General features: G+C 39.5%; 1 protein-coding gene across 4 annotated transcripts in view; it reads left to right on the top strand.

The window, feature by feature from the left end:
* The window catches only part of adcyap1r1b (adenylate cyclase activating polypeptide 1b (pituitary) receptor type I), a 38,976-nt gene that overhangs the window by 6,587 nt on the left and 6,587 nt on the right, over nt 1-25,802 (top strand). For 3 of the 4 annotated variants that reach the window (XM_004572323.6, XM_004572324.6, XM_004572325.6), the window contains 10 exons: nt 12,753-12,889; nt 18,141-18,237; nt 22,805-22,918; nt 23,030-23,133; nt 23,234-23,331; nt 24,097-24,229; nt 24,348-24,501; nt 24,583-24,643; nt 24,730-24,799; nt 24,883-24,974. In XM_004572323.6, coding sequence (XP_004572380.1) covers nt 12,833-12,889; nt 18,141-18,237; nt 22,805-22,918; nt 23,030-23,133; nt 23,234-23,331; nt 24,097-24,229; nt 24,348-24,501; nt 24,583-24,643; nt 24,730-24,799; nt 24,883-24,974 — 980 coding nt within the window. In that variant the 5' untranslated portion in view covers nt 12,753-12,832. Of the gene's footprint in view, nt 1-12,196; nt 12,524-12,752; nt 12,890-18,140; nt 18,238-22,804; nt 22,919-23,029; nt 23,134-23,233; nt 23,332-24,096; nt 24,230-24,347; nt 24,502-24,582; nt 24,644-24,729; nt 24,800-24,882; nt 24,975-25,802 lie in introns of those variants that run through there. The other variant, XM_076875771.1, reaches the window with a different exon arrangement.

Here is a 25,802-nt window from a genome sequence, read left to right as displayed (position 1 = left end):
CAAAACATAAGAAACAGAAAATGCTGTGACAAAAACTTCCTTTTAACAACAAGAAATGACCAGCAGAACCAGGCTCAGGAGGGACGGCCATCTGCTGCGAACCAAGGTTTTCTCCTGAAAAACCTTGTATATACCTTGTGGATGTTACTTTGACATGCACCACCTACCTCAGCATAGCTGTAGACCATTACGGCCTTTCATGGAAACAGTATTCCCTGATGGCTGTGGCCTCTTTCAACAGGATAATGCTCCTACCATAGCAAAAATCATTCATGAGTGATTTGAGGAACAAATTGTTGGATTTATTGACCTGATCTTCAATCCAGTCGATCTCAATCCAACCAAGCATCTGTGGGATGTGCTGGACAAACAAGTCCAATTCATAGAGGCCCCATCTTGCAAATTACAAGGTTTAAAGGATGTGTTGCTAACATCTTGATGCCAGATAACCACAGCTCTCCTTCAGGGTTGTTTTGGCAGAAATCAACTTCAATATTAGGCATTCTGTCATAATATTATGCCTGTTATGAATTATGCCACACAGGAACCAATCAAATGCAAGGTAAATAGCTGTCTCTCTGTCTCATTGTGTTCACAATATTGTAATTTGAAAGTAATGTAATGTACTGGCTCCTAAAACACACCTGCCTACAGCCAGGTTTTTGTAGCCATGAAAATTGGCAATACAGTCTGTGACACTCACAGAGAATCTGGCTGTTTAATGACTCTTAGCTGTGGTGCATTTTGAGGATGTTTTAATGTTGTTTAAACTGTTACTTTCTTTTGCGCTTTAAAAAGCCATTGCCTCGGCCTTGTGACTGCATAATTCCCAACAGAATTGTGGGAAAAATGGGACATAATAGGAGCGAGAAACCAGGCCAGTTTTCATACTGTCTTTTCTTCTTTGTCTCCCACTCTCCATCCCTCTCTCTGTAATGCGTGAACCTCTCTCTCTATCTCCAAAATAATGAAGACTAAGTCATGTCTGTGTATATTAATTCCTCCCATAATTCCTTGGGCTAAATATAGAGCCAGAGACTTGAGTGACTTAGTGAGATATTCAGTGGGAATTAGACAGTCCGGTGGTGGATTAACACATGAGATAATTAATCTTGAAGCACAAAAAGAACATTTCATTTTTCTGAAAAGAGGAGTAAGCACCTCCTTGATTAGAGATAGAAAGAGAAGAATAGTTTTGGTTTGAGGTTCTCTCAGTGAGTAGAGGGGGATAAGCCAGTGCATGCCTCTTCTCCCGGCTACAACAGCTGTCAAGCTTGACCAGAACACATCCTGGGGGGCTAGACTGCTCTAACTAAAATCAAAGGAGGCTCACGCTTTTTGCAATCCTGCTTTTTCCTCCCTGTCTCTTTTCCTTCTAATGATACATCTCATCACTGAGAAAGTGTCTCTCGGCACCGCAGCAGTGTTACAGGTGAGTGATCATTAGGATATCCTTGCTTCTCCTTTTCCTTATGCCGGAGCGAACCAATTCCTCTTCTCCCGAGTGAATAGTTTTTCTCAGCACCCACATATTCATAATGCAGCTCTTTTTCGCCAGCCTGCTCCCCTCTTACTTTCTCCATCCCTTCTTTGCTTATTCTCAGTCTCTTGGGTGAAACTTTACACGAATGTTTATTCAAAGTACAGACCGCAGTCTCCACATTGTGTGTATGTTTAGTTTAGAGAGTGACTGTGCCTCTGTGTGCATAAGTGTGTGCTTTTTTAAATTAGGTATGTGCTCTTTAAACGAAGCATCAAACATTACACACATCCAGGCTGACACTGTTCAACATGAAAGCCGCTGAGACTCATTAGGACACTGATTACAGCTTGGGGAGGAGAATTCTGAGCAGCTGCTGAGCTTACAGGCAAACACCCACACACACTCATGCATTCTCATTTTATGTGTGTTCATGGGTAACAATATGTTTGTTTTTAAGTAGGACCAGTTTGGTTATTATTTAAACAAATGTTTGTGAGTTGATCACAGTTTGGTGCTATATAGAGATTGATAGTGCTAATAGATATAGTCAATTGGCTATGTGATCGTGTGAGATTGTGCCCTCTCTAGACTCCCTGCTGGCCACTGCCCACAATTTCCTGAGTTCCCCAGTGTTATCTTTCATGTGATGTTTGGATGCACAGGAAGAATGTGCACAAATTTCTATCAGGAGAGTTTCTATAGATAACTTCACAATGAATTACTGCTTTCAATTCTTGTTTCTTCTGTTGGGTATTGGACAGCAGTATGTCTCCCTTCATTAATCGCAGCTATTGCTCCTTTGCTCCTTTGCCCCTGGCTTTCTGCTTCAGCTGCTACCACAGTTGCACTGTGTGGAAATATTGTAAATCAAATTAATTTGATCGTTAATCACACAGTTAAAATGTTTTCCAGTAATCATCTTGCAAACATTTAGATCCAAGAGTTCAAGAATGAATATTAATGCTGTCTGCTTCCACTGCTTTTCAGATTTCTGTTTTCCTTTGCTCTTATTCAAAGTTTTTAATTTATTTTGTTTCTGTGAATCACTTTGTAACTTTTAGGTGAAACATTATAAACATTCTGTCATGAACTTATAGCTGTCCTTTCCAACTACGCTACTTATGTATTTGTGATTATTGACCACACCATTGAAAATGGTTCCAGATGGTCTTTAGGTGTTTTTGTAGATTGGAAATGTGTGGTTGGCCACAGCCATGTTGATTGATCATATATACTCACAGTTACATATATACAAACACAGTACATATGTAACTACAGTATATGACTATGGCAGTGTACTGACCAGGAGATGAGTACACTGTGGTCATAAAGGGATGGAAATAGTCATCAACAGTACTTGGGTAGTACTCAGTTTGTACTAAGGAGCCCAAAACGTCCCTAGAAAAAATACCCCACATTATTAGGCAGGATGGATCCATGATTTCATGTATTTTATGCAAGGGAAGATGTTTCCAATCTTTTATTGTCCAGTTTTAGTCAACCCATGTATTTTGCTTTTAGGTAATGGAAGGGGAAACCCGGTATGGACTTCTATTGCTGTAGCCCATCTGTGTCAAATGTTGCCTTTCTATCATTTTGAAGAAGTCTGGCTATTCTTTTCTGGCCTGGAGATTTGTGAAATTTGTGTCTCCATTATTAACACCATTATTACAGACTAACTTGTCAGCATTTATTTTAGACATATTCAAGCAGAAATGTTGCCATTAACCATTTTTGAACTACGGGTTGATTCTGTTCAACAGTACAGTCATTGCTCTCTGATGGGAAGAAGCAAAAACACTCCTTCCTCCCACGCATGATCATGTTTGTACTGAGAAACTGTAGGTCTGTTCCTCTATGGGTCACTCTATTTGTGGGAAAGAGGGGGTGGGGGTTATCTAAATGAATGGAGTTGTTGCTGTATGAGGCAAGGAGGTGCTGCAACAACTCTGTGCTTAAATAGGATTTTAACCATTCATAAAGGAATAAATGAGGAACTCAATATGCAGAAATCATTTTTGCTATTTTTATATTTGTATTTATGTTTTTATACTGTTGAGCTCATTTATGCAAGCCACAAATAAATCAACATATCTACAATTATACAGGGAGTGCAGAATTATTAGGCAAGTTGTTTTTTTGAGGAATAATTTTATTATTGAACAACAACCATGTTCTCAATGAACCCAAAAAACTCATTAATATCAAAGCTGAATGTTTTTGGAAGTAGTTTTTAGTTTGTTTTTAGTTTGAGCTATTTTAGGGGGATATCTGTGTGTGCAGGTGACTATTACTGTGCATAATTATTAGGCAACTTAACAAAAAACAAATATATACCCATTTCAATTATTTATTTTTACCAGTGACACCAATATAACATCTCCACATTCACAAATATACATTTCTGACATTCAAAAACAAAACAAAAACAAATCAGCGACCAATATAGCCACCTTTCTTTGCAAGGACACTCAAAAGCCTGCCATCCATGGATTCTGTCAGTGTTTTGATCTGTTCACCATCAACATTGCGTGCAGCAGCAACCACAGCCTCCCAGACACTGTTCAGAGAGGTGTACTGTTTTCCCTCCTTGTAAATCTCACATTTGATGATGGACCACAGGTTCTCAATGGGGTTCAGATCAGGTGAACAAGGTGGCCATGTCATTAGTTTTTCTTCTTTTATACCCTTTCTTGCCAGCCACGCTGTGGAGTACTTGGACGCGTGTGATGGAGCATTGTCCTGCATGGAAATCATGTTTTTCTTGAAGGATGCAGACTTCTTCCTGTACCACTGCTTGAAGAAGGTGTCTTCCAGAAACTGGCAGTAGGACTGGGAGTTGAGCTTGACTCCATCCTCAACCCAAAAAGGCCCCACAAGCTCATCTTTGATGATACCAGCCCAAACCAGTACTCCACCGCCACCTTGCTGGCGTCTGAGTCGGACTGGAGCTCTCTGCCCTTTACCAATCCAGCCACGGGCCCATCCATCTGGCCCATCAAGACTCACTCTCATTTCATCAGTCCATAAAACCTTAGAAAAACCAGTCTTGAGATATTTCTTGGCCCAGTCTTGACGTTTCAGCTTGTGTGTCTTGTTCAGTGGTGGTCGTCTTTCAGCCTTTCTTACCTTGGCCATGTCTCTGAGTATTGCACACCTTGTGCTTTTGGGCACTCCAGTGATGTTGCAGCTCTGAAATATGGCCAAACTGGTGGCAAGTGGCATCTTGGCAGCTGCACGCTTGACTTTTCTCAGTTCATGGGCAGTTATTTTGCGCCTTGGTTTTTCCACACGCTTCTTGCGACCCTGTTGACTATTTTGAATGAAACGCTTGATTGTTCAATGATCACGCTTCAGAAGCTTTGCAATTTTGAGACTGCTGCATCCCTCTGCAAGATATCTCACTATTTTTGACTTTTCTGAGCCTGTCAAGTCCTTCTTTTGACCCATTTTGCCAAAGGAAAGGACGTTGCCTAATAATTATGCACACCTGATATAGGGTGTTGATGTCATTAGACCACACCCCTTCTCATTACAGAGATGCACATCACCTAATATGCTTAATTGGTAGTAGGCTTTCGAGCCTATACAGCTTGGAGTAAGACAACATGCATGAAGAGGATGATGTGGACAAAATACTCATTTGCCTAATAATTCTGCACTCCCTGTACTAGGATGTGACTTAATACAAGTCCAAGTGTAAGAAACGTTGGAGTAGCAAGTGTGGAAGCAAGTTCCTGAGTGTGTTTGATGTTCTTTTGTGATTGATAGGACAGTCTGACTTAAAACAAATAAACAAAAAATATAGACCAGAGATGCTGCTGACAGAAGGCTTTAATAGGGAACACGCCCACCGTTGTTCCAGTACTGAGGTGAAATGTAGGTCATATCTGGAGTCTTGTAAGTCAAGATGGCACCAGAATTTCCTGCATATCTCAATAATAATAATAATGATAATAATAATAATAATCAGTTTCATTTCTTAAACTACGGTTTATGATGTCAGAGGTTCGAAGCAGCGTCGGAAACACAACATGCTGATGGTGTACCAGCGCTCATGTCTATACTCCTGATTGTGGAGGAAAACCTTTGCTGCACAGAGTGGGACCTGTTGTTGCCACACTTAGACAATTTCCATGCGTACATGAATAAAGCAAAAACTCATCCATGAAACCGCAACTAATAAATCAGCAGACGTGATAAAACACTGCTTTCCTGGTGTTTAATTTCAAATCAGCTGAAAAGAAAGACCAAGACGAGCGTATCAACTGCACTCGATGGAGCTGGCCTCAGGCAGTTCAGAGTGGGAGGTGTTGACAGTTCCGGGTGCCTAGTTGGAGTACTGGAGTATGGTTACACTGGCAGCAATCTAAATATTTACTCTATCTCTCATTCACTGAAACTGAAGCATGATTTAGGTTCAATGTTATGTATCAAATCACAAACATTTTTAATGTGCAGTGCGTTTGCTGTTTACAAAATCTCCCTAAATAGCCACACACATGGAGATAGGAGGATATTTGAGATGCTGTAAATGTTGGCTTTTTCCCACTGAGTTTTAGTTTCTGGTTTCATGGACTGCATTGGCGGGGCATACAATATGTTCACAAGGTGTGTTCAGACTGTATGCAGTCTGAGAGACAGACCTATCAAGTCTCTAGTATAATGAATTTCAGCTGAGCTTGAGTTACTTTATCTAAGTTTTTCTAAACTGATGGGACCGTAAAGGAAAGCGTTCTTTAAAAAAAGAAAGATTGTAGGTGCTTTCCTAAACAATCCAGTGTCATGGAAATGAAACTGAAGTGTTAGGTTTTTGTTTTTGTTTTTTTTTGTTTTTTTCTCTACACCTTGGTAATATATCATCAATGCTGTGATGCATGGTGTTGTGTAAAATAAATGAATTCATGGGAGATTGTGCTTTAGCACTTACCATGAAAGCTTTTCTAAGGAAGAGCATTAGAAGTGATTGAGGTGACTTTGGCAATGAAGCAACTCCCATTCATGTTGAGTCTTGTCTGATGTGTGTGTGTCCTTCTTACTTTAAACTGCAAGTGAAGGTAGTGTTTGTGTGGCTGTGGTCTAACAGCAGGACTTGAAAACCGACTGATTTTAGGCTTTAATGATTCTGCTGTTTCTACTACGTTTTTTGGTGTTTATTGTCTAAGAGATAAATAGAAGCACATTAGAAAACTTAAGGGGCACTATTTACAGTGGAGCTCAAGAAGGAGCAGAAAGAGGTCCCAGGGCCACGTGGTCCACTTTAGATCCAAACTCAGCAGCTCTCTCAGCGGTTGCTCTTGACAACAGCAGAAGGAGGAGCTTGTGCTGGCAGGGCTTTGGTAGAGTAGGAATGCCAAGCTGCCAAGTTCTCCCTGTGGGATGATGCCCCAGGCCCAGTCCTGATACTTGGCTTTGTTCATGCAAGCCCTCTAAGCCTGCTGCGTCACGGTGCATCCATGAGGGCTCACACATGCATACACAAGAGCTCTTTACACGGACACAACCTGACCTGCTGGTTCATGTACAGTTTGAATACTCAGTCATTTGATAGCAAGATAGTGACTTTGTAATGGTTCACAACTGATGCTGTAGGGGAAATAATATTCTTTTCTTGGTTTTCAAACTGCATTTCCCTATGAACTCAAAACAAATATTCTGAACATATTTATGTTCTCTCCTTCAGCACAGATGAAAGGATGTTCGGTGTTTTTTTCTCAAAACATTGCGTTATTTGTGTTAATAATTAATTTTCTGCTTGTGAGTTGCAGATTCAAGATTTTTAAACTATGTCTTTAATGAAGGCCTACCGTACAGTCCACTGTAATGTCTCTTGCTTGGTCTCCAGTACTTGGAATGAAAACGTCCATCACTTAAGCTGTGCTGGCAGACTGAGTCTCTTCTGCACAGCATTCACGATACAAGAGTTCTTCTCTATGATAATAAATCTGAAAATAGAACTGACTGACAAAACTGTGCTGAATATGGATGAGTGAAAACCTGAGTCGGCAATTTAAATCCCACATTAACAACATTTGACGTACTGTAGAGATAATTATTTTCAAATTGAAAAAATATATATATATATCAAAATATTTAGAGCGCTATTGCTCTTTGTGTTGCAATGCAGTGAGACTAAAGATATCATGTGGTTCAAGCAGGTTTTGTCCCTACAGCAAGATAAGCGTGTTATGTTCAACATTTTCAAATTGATCCTCAGTGTAAGGTAAGGAAGAAAATTTACTGAATGATACTTTATTTTTTCTAAGAGAAGAAATGGTCTGTTTGATGAAAACGACTCTTCACCAACTGAGAGAATTTATCTGAGAGCTTTGTCTGAGAACGCAGTGACACAGCCATGGGTCTTTTGGGCATTCTTAACAACAATAAAGCTGTAAAAACATACCCCCTTTCTCATTCCCCACATCTTCAGTTCTCATCTTTCTGACTTATATCTTACTCTCAAGAGACATGAGTAGGGAGGAGTCCAGGCAATAGGAACTATGTGAAGCACCCTCGCCTTGCAGTCTCATTTTAAAATGCCGGTTTAATACGACATGTGGCACGACTGCAATAATAATTCCTTCCCCAACTACTGCTGCTCAAATATAAGTGACATTACTTTTTACAAATTCAGAACATGGTGTAATGTTACAAGATTTACCTTTTTAATATTGCACACACACACAAACTGTGATGGGCAAAAGATTTTTATCATCATAAGTAACTAATGAGATTGCAAGACTAGGCTGACCAACCTGTGCAATCCCTGGATTGATTACAAGAAGGCCTATGACTCAATGCCCCACACCTGGATCCTGGAATGCCTAGAACTATACAAGATCAACAGGACCCTAAGAGCCTTAATCAGGAACTCAATGGGGATGTGCCATAAAACACTAGAGGCCAACTTCAAGCCCATAGCACAAATCACCATCAAGTGTGGAATCTACCAAGGAGATGCTCTGACCCCACTGCTGTTCTGCATAGGCCTTAACCGCCTCAGTGATGCGATTCACATTCTTATATACGCACCTAATCAACGTCGTTGACAGGTTATGACAGCGTTCTTATGTGCCGGCACCGGTGTTTTAGCTAGCAAAGTGGCGTGGCTGATGTGGAGTGAAGCCACATTAATGACAACGTGTACAACCATTGGAGATGTGAGCAGGACAGTTGATGAAAAAAGTTTCAGTTTCAGTTTCAATTTTATTTCTATAGCACATTTAAAAGACCCAGGTACATCAAAGTGCTTCACAGACAAGGCGCATTTGTGGGGTTACAGCAGTAAAGGAGCAGGAAAATACAGTTATCAGCAAAAGAAAATACAGTTTTAAGATGGTGACGTGGAAACAAGCATGGACCGGGGAAAAGTTAAAAACTAAGTTGTTAGGAAGGCAAGCTTAAACAGGTGGGTTTTAAAACGTGATTTAAAGGATTGGATGGATTCCGACGCACGGACATCAATCGGCAAGCTGTTCCAGAGTTTTGGTGCGGTAAAAGCAAAAGCACGATCCCCCTACTCTTCCGTCAAGACATTGGTTGCATTAAGAGCCCCTGGTTAGAGGATCTGAGTGCTCTCGTGGGGATGTATAGGTCAAGGAGGTCGATTAAGTAGCTGGGTGCCTGGTTATTTAAAATTGTAAAAGTGTATAAAAGGATTTTAAAAAACATACGGGGAGCCAATGAAGGTTGGCGAGGGTGGGTGTGATATGGTCATGTCTTCTGGTGCCGCTTAAAAGGCGTGCTGCGGCATTCTGGACTAGTTGCAGGCGTTGGATGAGGGAAAGTTGGAGGCCTAAATAAAGAGAGTGTGGACTTTATACCAGTTTTTAATAGGCCACGTAAAACTGGAGTTATGATAAAAAAAATATATGCAATGCTTGGTTTTTTTCCTATCATTGTTTATATTTACTGTGGGAAGAAACAGTAAAAACGGCGTTTTATAAGGAAAACGCTCAAAAGCACTCTCCGCCTGTGAGCAAAAACAGCCCCCCTCCCAACTCCCCCAGCCTTTCCTATTGGTGGAAAAATGTACCATGTGGACCAATCAAAAAATGATATGGCAACATGGCATTTAGTTGTTTAGGAAAGAGGGAAGTTTTAGGAGTGACGGCGGTGTTTTGAGATGTGAGAGATTTGCGATGTTTAGCGCAAATCTTGTGTAGTTAGTGTGTAGTGTAGTCAATAGTTTTGTTGTGTGTGTCAGAACAATGAGGCGACTGCTGAATGTTACAGGTGTTACAGGAGTGATACATCTCCTGTTGTCAGGCCTGCAGGTATCAGGCTGTTGTTCTTCTTTATCTCATAGTGGACAGAAATTTTTTTTTGGAGTGGCACAAATAATTTGTGTGGCATCAGATGATGCAGAGCAGCTGAATGTTCTGTAAATAGTTTGAAATGTTTATTTAAAAAACCGCCTTGGCTGCATTTTTAGGTAAATAGCTGAAAAAAACGTTGTTGTTTGCAAAACTCACTTACTTTATTGAAGAAGTGACTATATAATTAATTACCCAACATTGGTCATTATATACTGTATTTTGCAGACAAAGAGTTACAGGACTCTCTGCCAGACCACAGACTCATAATACAAGTCAGAACTCTATAAAAGAAAAAAGAAAAAAAACAAGAAAGTTGTGTTTTCAAAATTGCAGTTCAAGTTATTTTTTACTTCCAATAGTGTTAACATACTACACAGGTCCTGAACAAGATTTGTTTTTAATTTTCATTGTAAGTGTGCTAAAGCAGTTAATTAAAAGTAGTCTAACATAAATGTAAATGCTGTAATTTGCTTATTTTAATAAACCATGTAACTTGGATAGATTCGATGCTGGCGTGCACACGTCTGCTGTTGCTCACAGTGGTTCAAGAGACCGCTCAGGGAGTTTGTGTTTTCGCTCAGACACATGAAAAATTAGAGGGAACATTGGTTACAAGTACCATGGGATCCCACAGGCAAATGGGAACAATGAAGAGGCAGGTAGGAAAGGTGCAACCACCAAGTACCAGGCAAGTCCTGAGGAGTCAGCTGAATGGCAAGAACAAGATCTGGGCTATAAACACTTTGGCCCTGCCCATTATCAGGTACCCTGCTGGGGTAATAGGCTGGCCAAAGGAGGAGATAGAAGCTGCTGACATCAAGACAAGAAAGCTCCTGACCATGCATGGAGGGTTTCACCCCAAGTCCAGCTCTCTGAGGCTGCATGCTAAGTGGAAGGAAGGAGGCCGGGGACTGGTGGCCGTCAGCACCACGGTCCAGGATGAGGTAGCGAACATCCATGAATAAATCAGGAAGATGGCCCTAACGGACTCAGTGAATACCTCAGGCAGCAGAAACCCAAGAAAGAGGAGCTAGAAGAGGCACCATCATGGATGGACAGGCCCCTGCATGGTATGTACGACCGGCAGATAGAGGAGGTGGCTGATATCCAGAAATCCTATCAGTGGATGGACAGCTGGACTGAAAGACAGCACAGAGGCACTCATCATGGCAGCACAGGAACAAGCTCTGAGCACAAGATCCATAGAGGCTGGGGTCTATCACACCAGGTAAGACGCCAGGTGCAGGCTGTGTAAAGATGCTCCTGAGACCATCCAGCACATAACAGCAGGGTGAAAGATGCTAGCAGGCAAGGCATACATGGAACACCATAACCAAGTGGCCGGCATAGTGTACTGAAACATCTGTGCCAAGTATGGCCTGGAAATCCTGAGGTCAAAATGGGAGAATGACCGAGCTAAGATCCTGTGGGACTTGCAGATACAGACGGACAAAATGGTGGTGGCTAACCAACTGGACATAGTGGTGGTAGACAAACAGACGAGGACGGCTGTAGCGATAGATCTAGCGGTTCCGAATGACAGCAATATCAGGAAGAAAGAACACAAGGAACTTGAGAAATACCAAGGGCTGAGCGAAGAGCTGGAGAAGATGTGGAGGGTGAAGGTAACAGTGGTCCCCGTGGTAATCGGAGCACTAGGTGCGGTGACTCCCAAGCTAGGCGAGTGGCTCCAGCAGATCCCGGGAACAACATCGGAGATCTCTGTCCAGAAGAGCGCAGTCCTAGGAACAGCTAAGATACTGCGCAGGACCCTCAAGCTCCCAGGCCTCTGGTAGAGGACCCGAGCTTGAAGGATTGACTGCCCGGGAAGGGAATTTTTTGTTTTGTTTTGCTAAATTTGCAAGAAATTCTTCCAAGAAATTTGCAAGAATCTCAATTTGTGTGTAGAACTTTGAGATGAAAAATTAATTTAATCCACATTGAAATAGGGCTCAGGTTACATGGACGCTGAACAAGTGAACTACTGTGAATACTTTCTGGATTCACTGTAATCCTTCATACATGCATTATCTGACAAGCCGTCTTCAATTCAAATTACCATTCAATCCAGGGATAAATTCATCAGAGGATAGAGGATATGAGGAGGCACAAATTAGTGAAATGGGGAACACCTTACTATCACTTGTCTTGTTTCCTTTCAACAAACAAAAAATCACAGCCATAAACTCTATATTTCCTTTATTCTTGGCATACACATTAGAAATGTGCAGTGAAGTGAAATCACTTTAGTTCCTCGACTCACAGTGCATTGTGCACATGCAATACTGCCTTTGTAAAAACATAATGGTTGTAAAACATAATGGTCAGAGGGTCAGAGGGCCCGGTGGCGCCAGTGTTCAGCAGCCTCGCCTCTGTCAGTGCGCCCCAGGGTGGCTGTGGCTACAATGTAGCTTGCCATCACCAGTGTGTGTGTGAATGGGTGGATGACTGGTTGTGTAAAGCGCTTTGGGGTCCTTAGGGACTAGTAAAGCGCTATACAAATACAGGCCATAATGGACCTTAACACTAAAACAAGTCCAGATATCGAGGATTTATTTTAAAGTAAAAACCTAAACCCTTGACTCCTGCATCCTGCATGGTATCCTTTGGGTCTTTTACTTTGTGTGGGGTCTTTTGCTGCTATGGATTAGGTCCATTTGTCAGTTTTTTTCTGTTCTCATGCTAATTCTCTCTACCAGTGGACAGTGCCTCGAGGCATGAGGTCAGTGGCTTTTTTCATGTCGGTGAAAATGATGTCTTAGGGTGTGGTCTTTACAGTTAGCAGATCTCAGTTTTATTCAGAGGTTTTAGAAAGGTCTTTCTACCACTCATCAAAGCAATGTTCTATTGAAAGCAATCATATAAAACTATGCTAAGTGTCTGTCTATAACTACTAATGAGATGTAATGTAGACATGCTGTTTCATACTTTTCCACACTTGTGATTTTCAGATCCCAAGGTGAGGTGACATCCCATCACGTTTAGTGCTGGATCTTTTTTTGTAGAGGAAACTCCTAAGAAGTAAAAAAAAATGTCTGGTGCAAAGATCAATTCACTGACCCTCACCCTACTCTTCCTTATGCCCTCGGTAAGTGTTATTTCTTTACTCATGTCTTATAAATGGGTTTATGAAAACGTGTGCAGCATGGATAACTGTTCATGTCAAAGTGCTTCTGAAACATTCTGTTTGCAGCAGGTGGAGATTCACTTCAGCAGTGTTTGCATATTAGATTGATTTTCACACACTTGTACACTAATTTACTTAGAATAACCATATGGAGTATCTGCATCAATAATTCATTGATCAGCATGTGACAGGAATAATGGATAAAGATGTATCCTCATCATTTATTCATGGATTGTTCAGCATTATTCCAGCCTGTTAACTGTGTGAGGAAAGAATGGCCTCTCCTGTCAAGGGACACAGAAGACAGTAGTTAATATTTACAAATCGTCACTATGTATGTAATCACTCATACCCACATACACACAAAATGAATGGTGTTTGAAGGAAGGGAAATAAATGGAGAGCTTACAGTCTTTAGTCGTGCTAGTAGTCCGTGCTGCAGGGAGAATGGACTGCTATACCTGTTATGTGTCTGTGAGCGAAGGAGGGAGAAAAAGGAGAGTGGAAAAGTACAAGCTGTCACGGGGCAGAAACGGGAGCTGGAAGCATGTAAATATAATAATAACCACTGCAGCCAAAAACAGTGCCTGACGAGCCCAGCTGTAAGAAAGCTTTTAAGACTCAACTGTACACTGTGTTCGTGTTTTCCTCTGAAACAATAAGTTCCGTTGGAGCCTTTCAACGCCTCTCTCTGTCTCTCACTAGCAAAGTTGACCCAGACAACAAAGTAAAGCTAGTTTTTGGCTACGAGCCCGACACAGAACCTGACGTATTAGCCAGAGGTCCCTTTACGGTTTTACACCTTTACGGTTCGGAGCTGCGGACCTGTTTTATATAGGAGCGGAATAGTTTTCTATACGAGATCACTGAAAAAAGTGCAGCCTCACCTAATGTCCACCCTGTTACTCATTTTATATTAAGATTTAAAAATCTAGTTGGCATTGCTATGACGAATAACCTTCAGTAAAAGCAATAAATCACACAGCAATAGTACATTCATGTAGTTGTAAAAAGCATGGTAATATATTAAGTAATCCAAAGTATTCAGAATACATTACTCTCATTGACAACACGTTACAAAATACATTTTGGGGCATGTATTCTGTAATCTGTACTGGAATACATTTTAAAAGTAACCTTCCCAGCACTGGGTATATGTGAGCACTTGGCAACAGTGGGAAGGAAAAACACACTTTTAACAGGACCGGGGTCATGGAGGGCCAGTCATTTGCCAGAACTAGTTGGTGGTGAGGGGAGGATGATGGGACAAAACACAGACTCAACAGGCCTTGTATCCTGTATCATGATAAAGCTACTACCTTGTGTGGATATCCAAAATAATTTACAATTGTTACAAAATTACCAAGTATGTGTTTAAAGTTATTTGAAGTTCTTTCAAACTAAACTTTGCAACTTTGTAAACATAAACCAGTGTTATGTTATTGGTACTGTTAGAATTATATAATAATGTACTGGCCAATGTTGTTTTGCTAACATATATATGCTTTTAAATAATATATATTTCAATTTGTCTGTTAAAACTATCATAACTGTAATAACTCTCTTGCCAGATATACCAACTTTATTTATGGTCCCCTTTCCTTTAATTCTAAATCATACATTTGCAATCTTCAGTAACCGTTGTCTTATGACTTGATTGTTTTGCTAGTGTGTATGTTTTGTAATGATAGCTACTGCTAAGCTCAGTTTAATATCAGTCTGTTTCAAATATTTTATTAAGAAACATGTACAATGCAAGTGAAAACTTTTAGATTGAATATAGTGCTTCAGTTGTACAAGTCAGTCAGTGAACGATGCTGCATATACCCACACAAACCAGTGCTAACCAAAAACGAGGAAATTTATTTAGCATCTTGTTCTGTATAACAGAAGACAGAGCAATGGTTGCCAAGTCTGTTCAAAACCCTTCATCTGGCACTAAGGACATATGGAATACAAATACAGGATTTAAAGGTTGACATGTCCTTTTTCCGCCAGAGAAGAATACAGACAGCGCCTAGCATTAACACAATACAAATCCATTCCCAACTCACAATTCATTCACAATCCTTCCTGAGACAATTCATGTTTAATTGTCTCTGTTCTTAATGCATCATTAATAAATTATTATCATTATTAACATCATTAATAATATTACATGCCTTTTTAAAATGCAGTCTCTCAAACACAGGTTTAAATTATAAGCTAGCTCTTGTTTCAGAATTATTAAGATGAGTCTTTAGAAAGTGTCTGACCTTCAAAGAAATCTCTCCTTGTCAACGTGTTTTTCTGCTGGAGCTGGTAAAAGAATGGAGACACTCCCTGGATGACAACCCCAATTCCCAAAAAGTTGCAATTCCGTGTAAAGTGAAAATAAAAACTGAATAAAATGAATTTGCAAAACTTATAAACCCATATTTTATTCACAATAGCACACAGAAAACGTATGAAAAATGTCTAAACTGAGAAAATGTGAGGGAGGTATTTAGGTGTGTTTAATAAATAAATAATATTTAATAATTATTTAATAAAGAATAAAAATCTCTTTGGTTAATTTAAAATAAATAAAATAAGTAATCTGTAAAATAGGGATTTAAAACAAATCCCTATTTATCCCTCCCCCCCCCCCAATTATTTAGTTTTTTGATGGGAAAAACCTGTAAACTAGTTCAACTTCATTCTGAGCTGTTGTAAGATTCACATAACAATCTACTGAAATAAGAATAAAAACCCACGATCAAGTTTAGTCAGACAAGCAACATACTAATATTTGATGCTGATCTGATGCAGTGTGACCAAGGGCAGACAGATATGATATAACCACAGGAGGTTACAGAGCAGAGACATAAACAGAGGAAGCCGAATACACTGTATGTCTTTGCCTCTCAAGCCACTTATCATTTTAATACCTCTGCTTCCTATGACTTAGTCTCATATGCACTTAGAGAGCAGTCCCAAAGTCTAAAATCTAAAATCTAAAAGCAGAATGTGGAACTCGTCAGGGTGGATGTTTTTCTACACCTCAGAGTTTAATAAAATTCACAGCCCACATTTCAATCACGTCCCTACTGCAAGCCAATGCAGTCAGTTTAATGTCTACATGAATGAAAATAAAAACATCATATTTTAGTTAGATGCTAAATCTAAAACACAGAGAATCAACAATTGTTATCCAATTGTGTGATTTATCAATACACAAAGGTTTGCTATATTTAGCAACAGCTGAAATGTATCTGTAGCCAAAATGCCCAATACAAGTGTTTCCATTTGTTTTACTAGAATAGATCTCTACTTTTGATTAATGGATGTAATTTTCAGCAACTTTAATCTGAGTTAAACAGACACTAATTGAAACACATGAGTGGATGTTCTTGACATTTTAACCAAGTGGTTTCAATTTCCTTTACTTGAAATGTACTTTAGTTTGCAAATCTATCTATATAGTAAATGATTTTTGACCAAATCTATAAATCACAAAGCCTGATTATCCAAATTACTGGGATAATTATATTTATTGGCTCATTAGTCCATTGTACATCATCTCATAATTACAAGATAAGGTCTGAAAATTTTGTGGGTGTACATGCAGTGCACTATTAGTACTTACATCATCAAAAATGAAGCATATGCTTAAGTTCAATGAGGAAGATCTTTAATCACTCATCTGCCTTCTGTCCCTGCTTTTCTGTGTACATGTCTACTGCTTTCCCACACTGTCAGTCTCAACACTGACGTCATTACTCTAGTCCAGTCATCTTCTTGCAAGCCTTCTTCGAGCCTGTCAGCCTCCACTTTACATGATTTAAATTTGTGCTCTCCGTCGTTCTCCCTTTCAGGCTGTCATTCGTGCAACCCACCTCCTTCCCATCTCCACCTCACAGACACCTCAGTCAGAGCTCCATCCAAACCTCAGTCTTCATCTTCACCACCAATCTCTAGACTCCACAGAGTACTGTCCTAAATCCTATCACTGCTGGGATTCCATACTGCCATGATGGGTCATCGGAGTCTAATTGCCAAATAAATTCATTTCTATCTATCTCTATCTCAATAAATCATGTTGGGTTCTTCCAAGTGATCTCTCCTTATTTAACTTGGTTTCATTAATATTCACATACTGCAAATCACCAACACTCTTCTTTCAAGTCATCATTTACCATTTGAAAGCTTAAACAGTGTTTACTTGCCTCTGTCCTGATGTCTGAATACCTGCAAACCAGTGACTCATGAACATTCAAATGCAAGTTAGCTCTAATTATTACATCCATGTACACCTGTGTATATATCTGAGAAATCCCCATCTTCATTTTCAGTCAAGGTCAAAGAATTGTATTTTTAATAGGCTTACAGTTTGTTTTCAGAATCGTCCTACTGACAAGTGACAGTTTGTTCCTTCTGATTAAAGAACACCAGCTTCAGCTTTGCTCTATAGACATGATGGCCTGAAAAGGATGCAATCAAACAATGGACAAGCTGTATAAAGGAAAGGTTTAAGATACATGAAACTGAAAATTATTTCAAACCAATTATGCTACCTGGTAAATTAAGCTACAACATTTTTAAAAAATAATATTTATGTTAAATCATTACATCAAATAATAAATATTTATTAACAAACTGCACTCAGTGTATGCCAGATGTTTGAAGCTTATCCATGTTATTCAGCAGATTAATATTCCTCTTGAAGCTAACACGTGGAGTCTCCTGGACTGACGCCAGCACAGAGACATGTTCATACCTTGATCCTCACCATAGGGGCTGTAAATGATGTGCCCCTGGTCATAACCTCCATGTCTGCAGTCGTAGCCATGCAGTCATCCGTGTCTGGATGTCTGGAGAGCACAATTATAAACTTCATGTCTGTGGTTCAGAACAGATGGGACTAAAGCTTGGCAACGTGTGGTGTGAAAAAGGCTCATCTTTCCTGACTTGTTTTCATTGGAATAATGTCGTCCTGTGGGTCAGTTAGAATGGAGAGAGAGCCAGCAGCTCTGAAATGATTAGTTTAATTGGTTGGGATTTCAGACAGATCCCAGGACTTAGACCTCTCCCACAGTAGATTGAAGCACATGAGTGGCTAATGAAGCAACCAAGCACTTTGCCTTTGAATCTTTTCTATGTGCTCTTTAGCTGCTTGACTCTCTCTCTCTCACTCACACACACACTCTCTGTATGTGTGTGTGTCCCTGTGTGGGTGTGTATTGTCTTCTAGATTTCAAGCCAACAGGTCCCCTCTAACTGTGTGATCAAGATGGAGCAGGAGAAATGCATGGAAATGATGGCCTTGGATTCCAACAATCAAGAATTTGGTGAGTCTTTGTTGCCTTCATGATAAACTTGTATTAAAACAGAAGCATCTTTGGATTCTTCGTGCTAATGAGCTGGTGATAACTCCACAAACTGTAGATGACTCACCTGATCCTTGGAAAATGTTTTTTAAAAAACGAACCTCACAGTTCATAGCCTCTGTGCTTGATTTGAAGCATCGGATAACTAATGAGGCCACAGGAAGACTGTATTTTTGGAGCAAGGGCACGTGCTTTAGTTGTTAGTGTCTTGTGATGATGATTCTGAAAATGAAAGTTGATCGGTGAGTGACAGCTGTCTCTCTGGCTGATTAGATGATGAATGAAGGGAATATTAAAACTATGGGCAACTTGTGTCAGTTCTCCTTTGTGACCTTAGTTTCTGACTTAACTCTCACTGTCAGAAACTAACGGCGAACTGTTCCATATTCAACAACCCTTTGTCATATATATCCAGCCTTGCCTTTTATTTTGTCTCCACAGACCTTTAATAAAAAAACATTTGTTATGTGTTGTTAAAAACTTTTTTGTGGTGCTAGAATTTAGATAATCTTACAGAGTAAACTAACATTAGCTACTTAAATACTTTCCAACTATTGTACAACCATTCCCATATGGAAAAGAAATAGTAAAAACTTATATGATTCACTCATTAAAGTGGCCACTTTCTCATTACTTTCATATGTTGTTTTAGTAAGTATCCAAAACATACAAGTTTAATTTATATAATTTTTCAAGGGTTCTTGTATCTGTTTTCACTCTTGTATGCTTTTCATACAAGTTTCACACAAGACAAACTTTATAAGATTTATATATATCTTTTTCATGTGGGTTGTGGGAGTCTAGCAGTTGTTTTTGGTGTTTGCGTGTATAGATTTTAAATTGTAATATCATGGTTTCTTGGCATATTACAAACATTTCAGCAGTAGTTGAATTTGAGAAACAAAACATGTTCACTTTTTGGGACAAATTCACTGTCAAATACAAAGAGTCGGTTTAACAGACACACATATATAACCATATCATTAATGTATATGTGCACCAATTTTTTACAACTGCAGGTTTAATAATCTCTGACAGGAAAGCTCACTGATTAAAGCAGTGCTTAGACTACGTTGTTAGATCCTGATTCACCCCCCATTTCCTAATGGTCTGTGCTGTCTGTCTACTAGTCTGCAGAATGTATTGTTAAATCTAGGGCAGGAAGATGTTTTTGACATTCCTGGACTGTTAACCTACTGCCTTCTAGCAAATGTTAATTCAACTGGTCTTTAGGTAGACTTAGTCCATATAAATTTTTTCAACCCTTCCTACACTACCCAGATGATGTTTCATTTCATTAGCTGCATGTGATGGCACTAGAAATCATAGAAATAATTCAGTATTTCAAGTATTTCACTGATTAAAATAACAGATTACTTTGGAACATGTTACACCCATGAAGAAGAAACCTCTGGCAGAACTGGCCTAAGGGAGGGGCAGCACAGAAGAAAATCACTCGGGCAATTGAAACACACAAAGAAATGGCAATTGCACTGAACTGAGATGAGCTAGAAGCTGTTGTCATCATGAAATTGGCTTCAAAACACAAAAGCAAACTATGTAACCAGTACCACAGAACTTCAGACCAGTGCTAATATTAAAACTTTAATGATAATATAAGCATGGAATATAGAGCCCATTGTACTATTTGCAAAAAACAGTCACAACAACCACTAACAACAATGTCCTAAAAACAGAATTTAAACCTGATGTACCACTTTACATGCTTTCTGCAGGCATCTCTCCATTTCTAACTCAAGGTCTGTTTTAAGTGAGCTTTAGACATTCAAAATGCAACACTAAATTAACACTAAAAGGAGAGCATCTGGAGCAGAAGTTGAATGGCTGAGTTGATTGATTGATTATAATTCAAGCCAGGGTGTTGTTGTGCAGTTGCTCTGTTTAAAGAACCGTTCTTTATGTTGGTTCACTGCCCACTGTTCACTTTGAGGGGGCAGTGGAACACATGGGGACCAATTACTTAACATTTACTCACTGAGCTTCATTAGTTTGTGAATACCTTTTTTAAAAAGCACATTTTGCGGGGTTTAAATCGAGAGTTTAATTGAAATAAGTCTGTTTTTGTAGAACTTCCCTAATTGCAATGGGACAAATCATGGAACAGTATATATATATATATATATATATATATATATATATATATTAGGGGTGCAACGATACACAAAATTCACGGTTCGGTTCGGTTCGATACTTTGGTGTCACGGTTCGATATTTTTTCGATACAAAAAAAATGTTCATGCCTTTTTAATTTGTCATTTATTAAAATTATAAATATATATTTTAACTCAAAAGTACAGTTTTTAAATTTAACCCTAACCCTTGTGCGTGTTTTTTATTTTGACAGCGAATGCGCACCTGCGGACCACTTATGTGCAGCCCTGGTTATTTAGCTCGTCATATTACAGCAACAGAAATTCTTTTGTCCATGAAACCATAAAGCTGCACTTTCTTTTTGCCTTATAGTCTGATTTGTCATAACTTCTCCGTTTTGTGGTAAGCTTTTCTTTGGCTGTCACTTCTTCACCCTGACCTGTCTTATTTGGCTCAGCAGAACTAAAATATATATCCTGCTGCTTTTACACACGGACTCACATAAGCTCAGCGATTCTCTGCGCGATCAGCCTCTCACATGTTTAAGCTTGCTGCGGGAGATTTCACTTGTCATGTTTGCATAGTAAGCTAACGATTAATAAGACGATGTCAGAGGAATTGGTGCACAAATTATCATCACTCACAGATCAGTGCTGTCGCTCTCTATACACAGTTCGCGCGATTGCAAAGTGAAAGCAAAAAACAAGCGCAAATTCAAACGCGATTTCAATATGTCACATATTGACAGTGGCTCACCGATGCCAATGACATAATTACCCAGCTACATTTCTGAAAGAATGCAAAAGCATTGACATATATTTTTCCTTCCTACAATAGCCCGACGGGCAGGGAAGAGATAGATTTTGGTAGCCCGACTGAAAAAATCGCTAGCCCCAGGACGTCGGGCTAGTGATTTTGCGAGCCCTGTATCTGATTGAGGAATCACTCATCTTTGGAAAAGAGAGTTTATTACAGAGAAATGTCTCTTTCCAAAATAAAAGCTATACTATCCGCTTCTTCTGGGCTATATTCTCAGCAGCATAAGGAGAATCATGTGCTAACAGCTGTCTAAATGACTCGGCTAAAGTTAGTAGCATGCTTGTTGTTTTTGTCTTTGCACTAGGATGATGTCGGCGTAAATGTGCAGTCATATTCGTTGTGTTCCCACTAGTGCTTTCAGGTTAATCTCGTTGAAATGACCTTAACGCCACAACACGGCAAATCTCCGTTAACGAGCTACCGCCGATCGCCCCGTGCATGGGGCTAGACGGCCAACACGTTAACGAGCTAACTGCGCTAACACACTAGTTCCCACCCATGTAATTAAGCATTGCGTGGCACATCCAACATACTGTTTTACTTTAGTCCATGACTCGCTTACCTTCAGGGTCATACGTCACATGAAAACCAAAATAATTCCAAACGCCAGATCTGAATGAGAGTGGGGGAGGTCCATCTTGCAAGGAGAGCTTAACTTCTGTCTTGCTAGCTTGCCCTGCGCTCTTCCTTCTGACTATGCTGTCTGTGTTGAGCGCTCAGTGGATCTGCGCTCGACAGTGCAGCCTAGGCGGAGTAGTCGAACGCAGATTCACTGAGCGCTCAACACAGACAGCATCGTCAGAAGGAAAGTTGATAAAATAAATTACAAATGTTGTATTGTTCAATACATATGCGTACCGAACCGAAAGCACTGTATCGAACGGTTCAATATCGATACGAATATCGTTGCACCCCTAATATATATATATATATATATATATATATATATATATATATATATATATATATATATATATATATATATATATGCTGGACAAAATGGCAGCAGAATCCCACAATAAATCTAAAAGATGGCTTGTCACTATCATATTTTATGACACAGAAGAAAAAAATATGTTTTTGACCAGGGACAAATTATTTGGTAGCTTTTCAACACAGCTTTTTAGTGTTTTTCGTTGGAATGTTTGACATCAAACACACCACATCATCAAATTAGGGCATACCTCACCAATGTAACTACACAACAAATTATTAGTTATAGTTAAAGCTAAAATATCCAGTTGTTTTCCAGTTATCCTTTAAAACTGTGTCTAATTTAGAGTGACATGTAAATACACTCAAACAGAATAACAAATTAAAAGGTTACAAATCTATGAGACTTGCTCCTTGATTTCTGATGCAAACCGATCCCTGTATAAAAGTGTTGTAGAAAAAGATGCAACAGCAAAGACTATTTTTTACTACTATCATCATGTAGTAGTCTGATAATTGATTTATTTAGTCCAAAGACCAATTAGATGGAAACAAAGAAAAGGTACCTGGTCAAAATGTAATTTGATATAGTAGCAGTGATATGAAATGAACATATGGCTTTTTGGACTTGAGCACTGAGCTTTTCTCCCCGTCGTGTCCCCAGATTGTCCGTGGTTTTGGGACAATCTGACATGTTGGCAGCCTGCCAGGCTCGGGGAGGTGGTTGAGGTCAACTGTCCTGAACTCTTCTCTCAGTTTATGAGTGAAGAAGACTACGGTCTGTTTCTATACATTTATCTTTATATTTCAGACAGCTCTACTGCTGTAGAATTACATTGGTGTGTTTGGCGTGTTTACTGTAAGTAAGTAAAGGGCTCTGTGTCTGCAGAATTGGGAAAGGTTAGCCGCAATTGCACTCAGTTTGGTTGGTCGGAGCCCTTTCCCCACTATCTTGATGCCTGCCTGTACGAGGAAGGAAACAGCACCCACCCTGTGAGTTAAACAGCACCTCAGCATCTGCAACTGTGTTTAATGCACAGTTGTATTTGACATTTTCTACATGAAATGCTCTGTGTCTCTATCACCATTGTAGGACATGTATTACGTGTCAGTGAAAGCTCTGTACACTGTGGGCTACAGCACCTCTCTGGTCTCTCTAACCACAGCCATGGTCATCCTGTGCAGGTTCAGGTGAGAAATACTGTACGTCTTATAGGAGATAAGACTGACTTTAAACCAGATGAAATGCATCTGCTACAAGATCAAAACCACTGACAGGTGAAGTAAAGAGTACTAAGGACCTCGTCTTTGTAATGGAATCTTTCTGTGCCATTTATGAGTCAGCCTGTGGATGCTCAGTTTATGAAGTTGGTACAAATTGTTAGTGTGAGGATCTGACAGACTTGACTGTATATAAAAGATACGGCATCCATAAACTCCACAGGTTAAACACGCAGATACCTGCCAATAGGTCTTTATTATCGCACTACAATAAACACTGAAATTTCACTCACCAACACTGAAGCACAAACTATTTGAGTAGTCTGTTCTGCTTAGCAGTCCATATTAATTATCAGATAATGCCATTAAAATGTTTCCAAATACAGCAGAGAGGTCCAGTTCAGTGGTTCACAGTCAAAATGGCCACGCCCCTAACTTCAGATTTAGAAAAACCCAAATTGGTCATATTACTGGTATTACCTTTTGGACATTTTCCTATGGAAGTCTCTGGAGACTGATATGCTTTTGGAGCCAGCCTCAAGTGGCTATGGACACTAATTAATGTGGCAGAAGTAGTAGTACTTATGCTTCTAACACTGGTATCCTGTCTATGTGTTAACAGTGAATCAGTGTTTTGCAGAACAGCACTTGTGTGTGTTTATCAGGGAAAAGAAAATATTAGTTACAAAATAATCAATTTTTATCCAGAGTGTTCACATTTATTCCTTCACACAGGAAGCTGCACTGTACCAGGAACTTCATCCACATGAACCTCTTTGTGTCATTCATCTTAAGAGCTATTTCTGTCTTCATCAAAGACGGCGTGTTGTATGCAAAAGAGGACAGCGAGCACTGCTTCATACACACTGTGAGTAAAACAAGCTGCACATGTGCCAGTAAAGCAGGCTGTACTCATGCTGGTGATGGTTTGTGGCACCTTTGCTGACACTCTCTTGCACGTTGCTTTTATCTGTCTTTTCTTGAAGCTGGAGTGTCGAGCGGTGATGATATTCTTCCACTACTGTGTTCTTTCTAACTACTTCTGGCTCTTCATCGAGGGTCTGTATCTCTTCACGTTACTAGTGGAGACCTTCTTCCCTGAGAAAAGATACTTCTATTGGTACATCATAATAGGCTGGGGTGAGATGTCTTACATGCCATGCTGTTGTTGTATTCATATTTCCAAATGTCATGTTGTTTACTTGGTGATGTTGGTTTCAGGGACCCCGACGGTGTGTGTGACCATCTGGGCAGTGCTGAGGCTGCACTTTGATGATATAGGGTGAGTTATGAATAACACTGTAAGTAGAGTCTCATGTTTTTGTTGCATATGTGCTGAACATTTCATTTTATCATCTGCACTCTTAGCTGCTGGGACATGAATGACCATGCTGCCATCTGGTGGGTGATAAAAGGACCTGTACTGGCTTCAATTATGGTGAGAAGCCAGGATGCAAAAACACAGTCTTTCTTTTGTCAAGTATATTTGTATTACTTTTATACAACTGGTTTATTCTACAGGTTAACTTTGTGCTGTTCATTGGCATCATCATCATCCTGGTTCAGAAGTTACAATCTCCAGATATTGGTGGAAATGAATCCAGTATTTACCTGTAAGTACTTGACATTAACATAAAGTTTCTTATTAGATGAGTTAAGATGTAAATGCATTTTGTTTTGAATGTGTTTAATATCTTATTTGTGTATTTAACATAATTTTATACCATTTTGTGATCAGTGCTAAAACATAACAAGTGTTTCATTGTGTAATTAATTAACAACAAGTACTTTTTACCCAATAAGGAGAGCGTTTCTCCCTATCTATAAGTTTTGGAATTGTCATGCAGTTTGCTTCACTGTTAATGAAAACACATTATTAGCACATTATTATTAGCATTTACTTTTAAAAAATTGAGGTATTTTGGAGACAAATTCAGTATTTCTGCATCTTAAAACTTTAACTTTGTCTTTCCATTTTTGTAGAACATATTTCACTTTTTACTTGACTACATTTAGTCACCTCACTATATACAATAGTAACCCCAGTGTCACAGACCCATTTGTGGATAGATCTGAATACATATGGATGACTATGTAGTCCAGCTGTCCATCCTTACATTTCAGGGGCACTGGAGCTTTGAGCAGTCTATCACAGGGCTATCACCATTCACACTCACATTCATGCCTACAGTCAATGTAACATGCATGCCTTTGCACTGTGGGAGGAAGCTGGAGCCTTGTGGGAGCTTGGGTTAAGCTCCATGATTCCTGGAACCCTATTATTTATTCTCCAAGTTAAAGTTCTGATTTGCCAGCTTTTTCAGAGCTCACGCTGATCTGATTGTGGGGGAAAGTGTTTAGTTATAGATATATAAGTTACAGATATGTTACTGACTGAATTTAAAACCTTGAAACCTTGAAATGGCATATTTATCCTCATG

This window comes from Maylandia zebra, linkage group LG17 (genome assembly GCF_041146795.1).
Source record: "Maylandia zebra isolate NMK-2024a linkage group LG17, Mzebra_GT3a, whole genome shotgun sequence".
Classification (NCBI taxonomy): Eukaryota; Metazoa; Chordata; class Actinopteri; order Cichliformes; family Cichlidae; genus Maylandia; species Maylandia zebra.
This window is presented reverse-complemented; position numbering and strand designations above follow the sequence as displayed.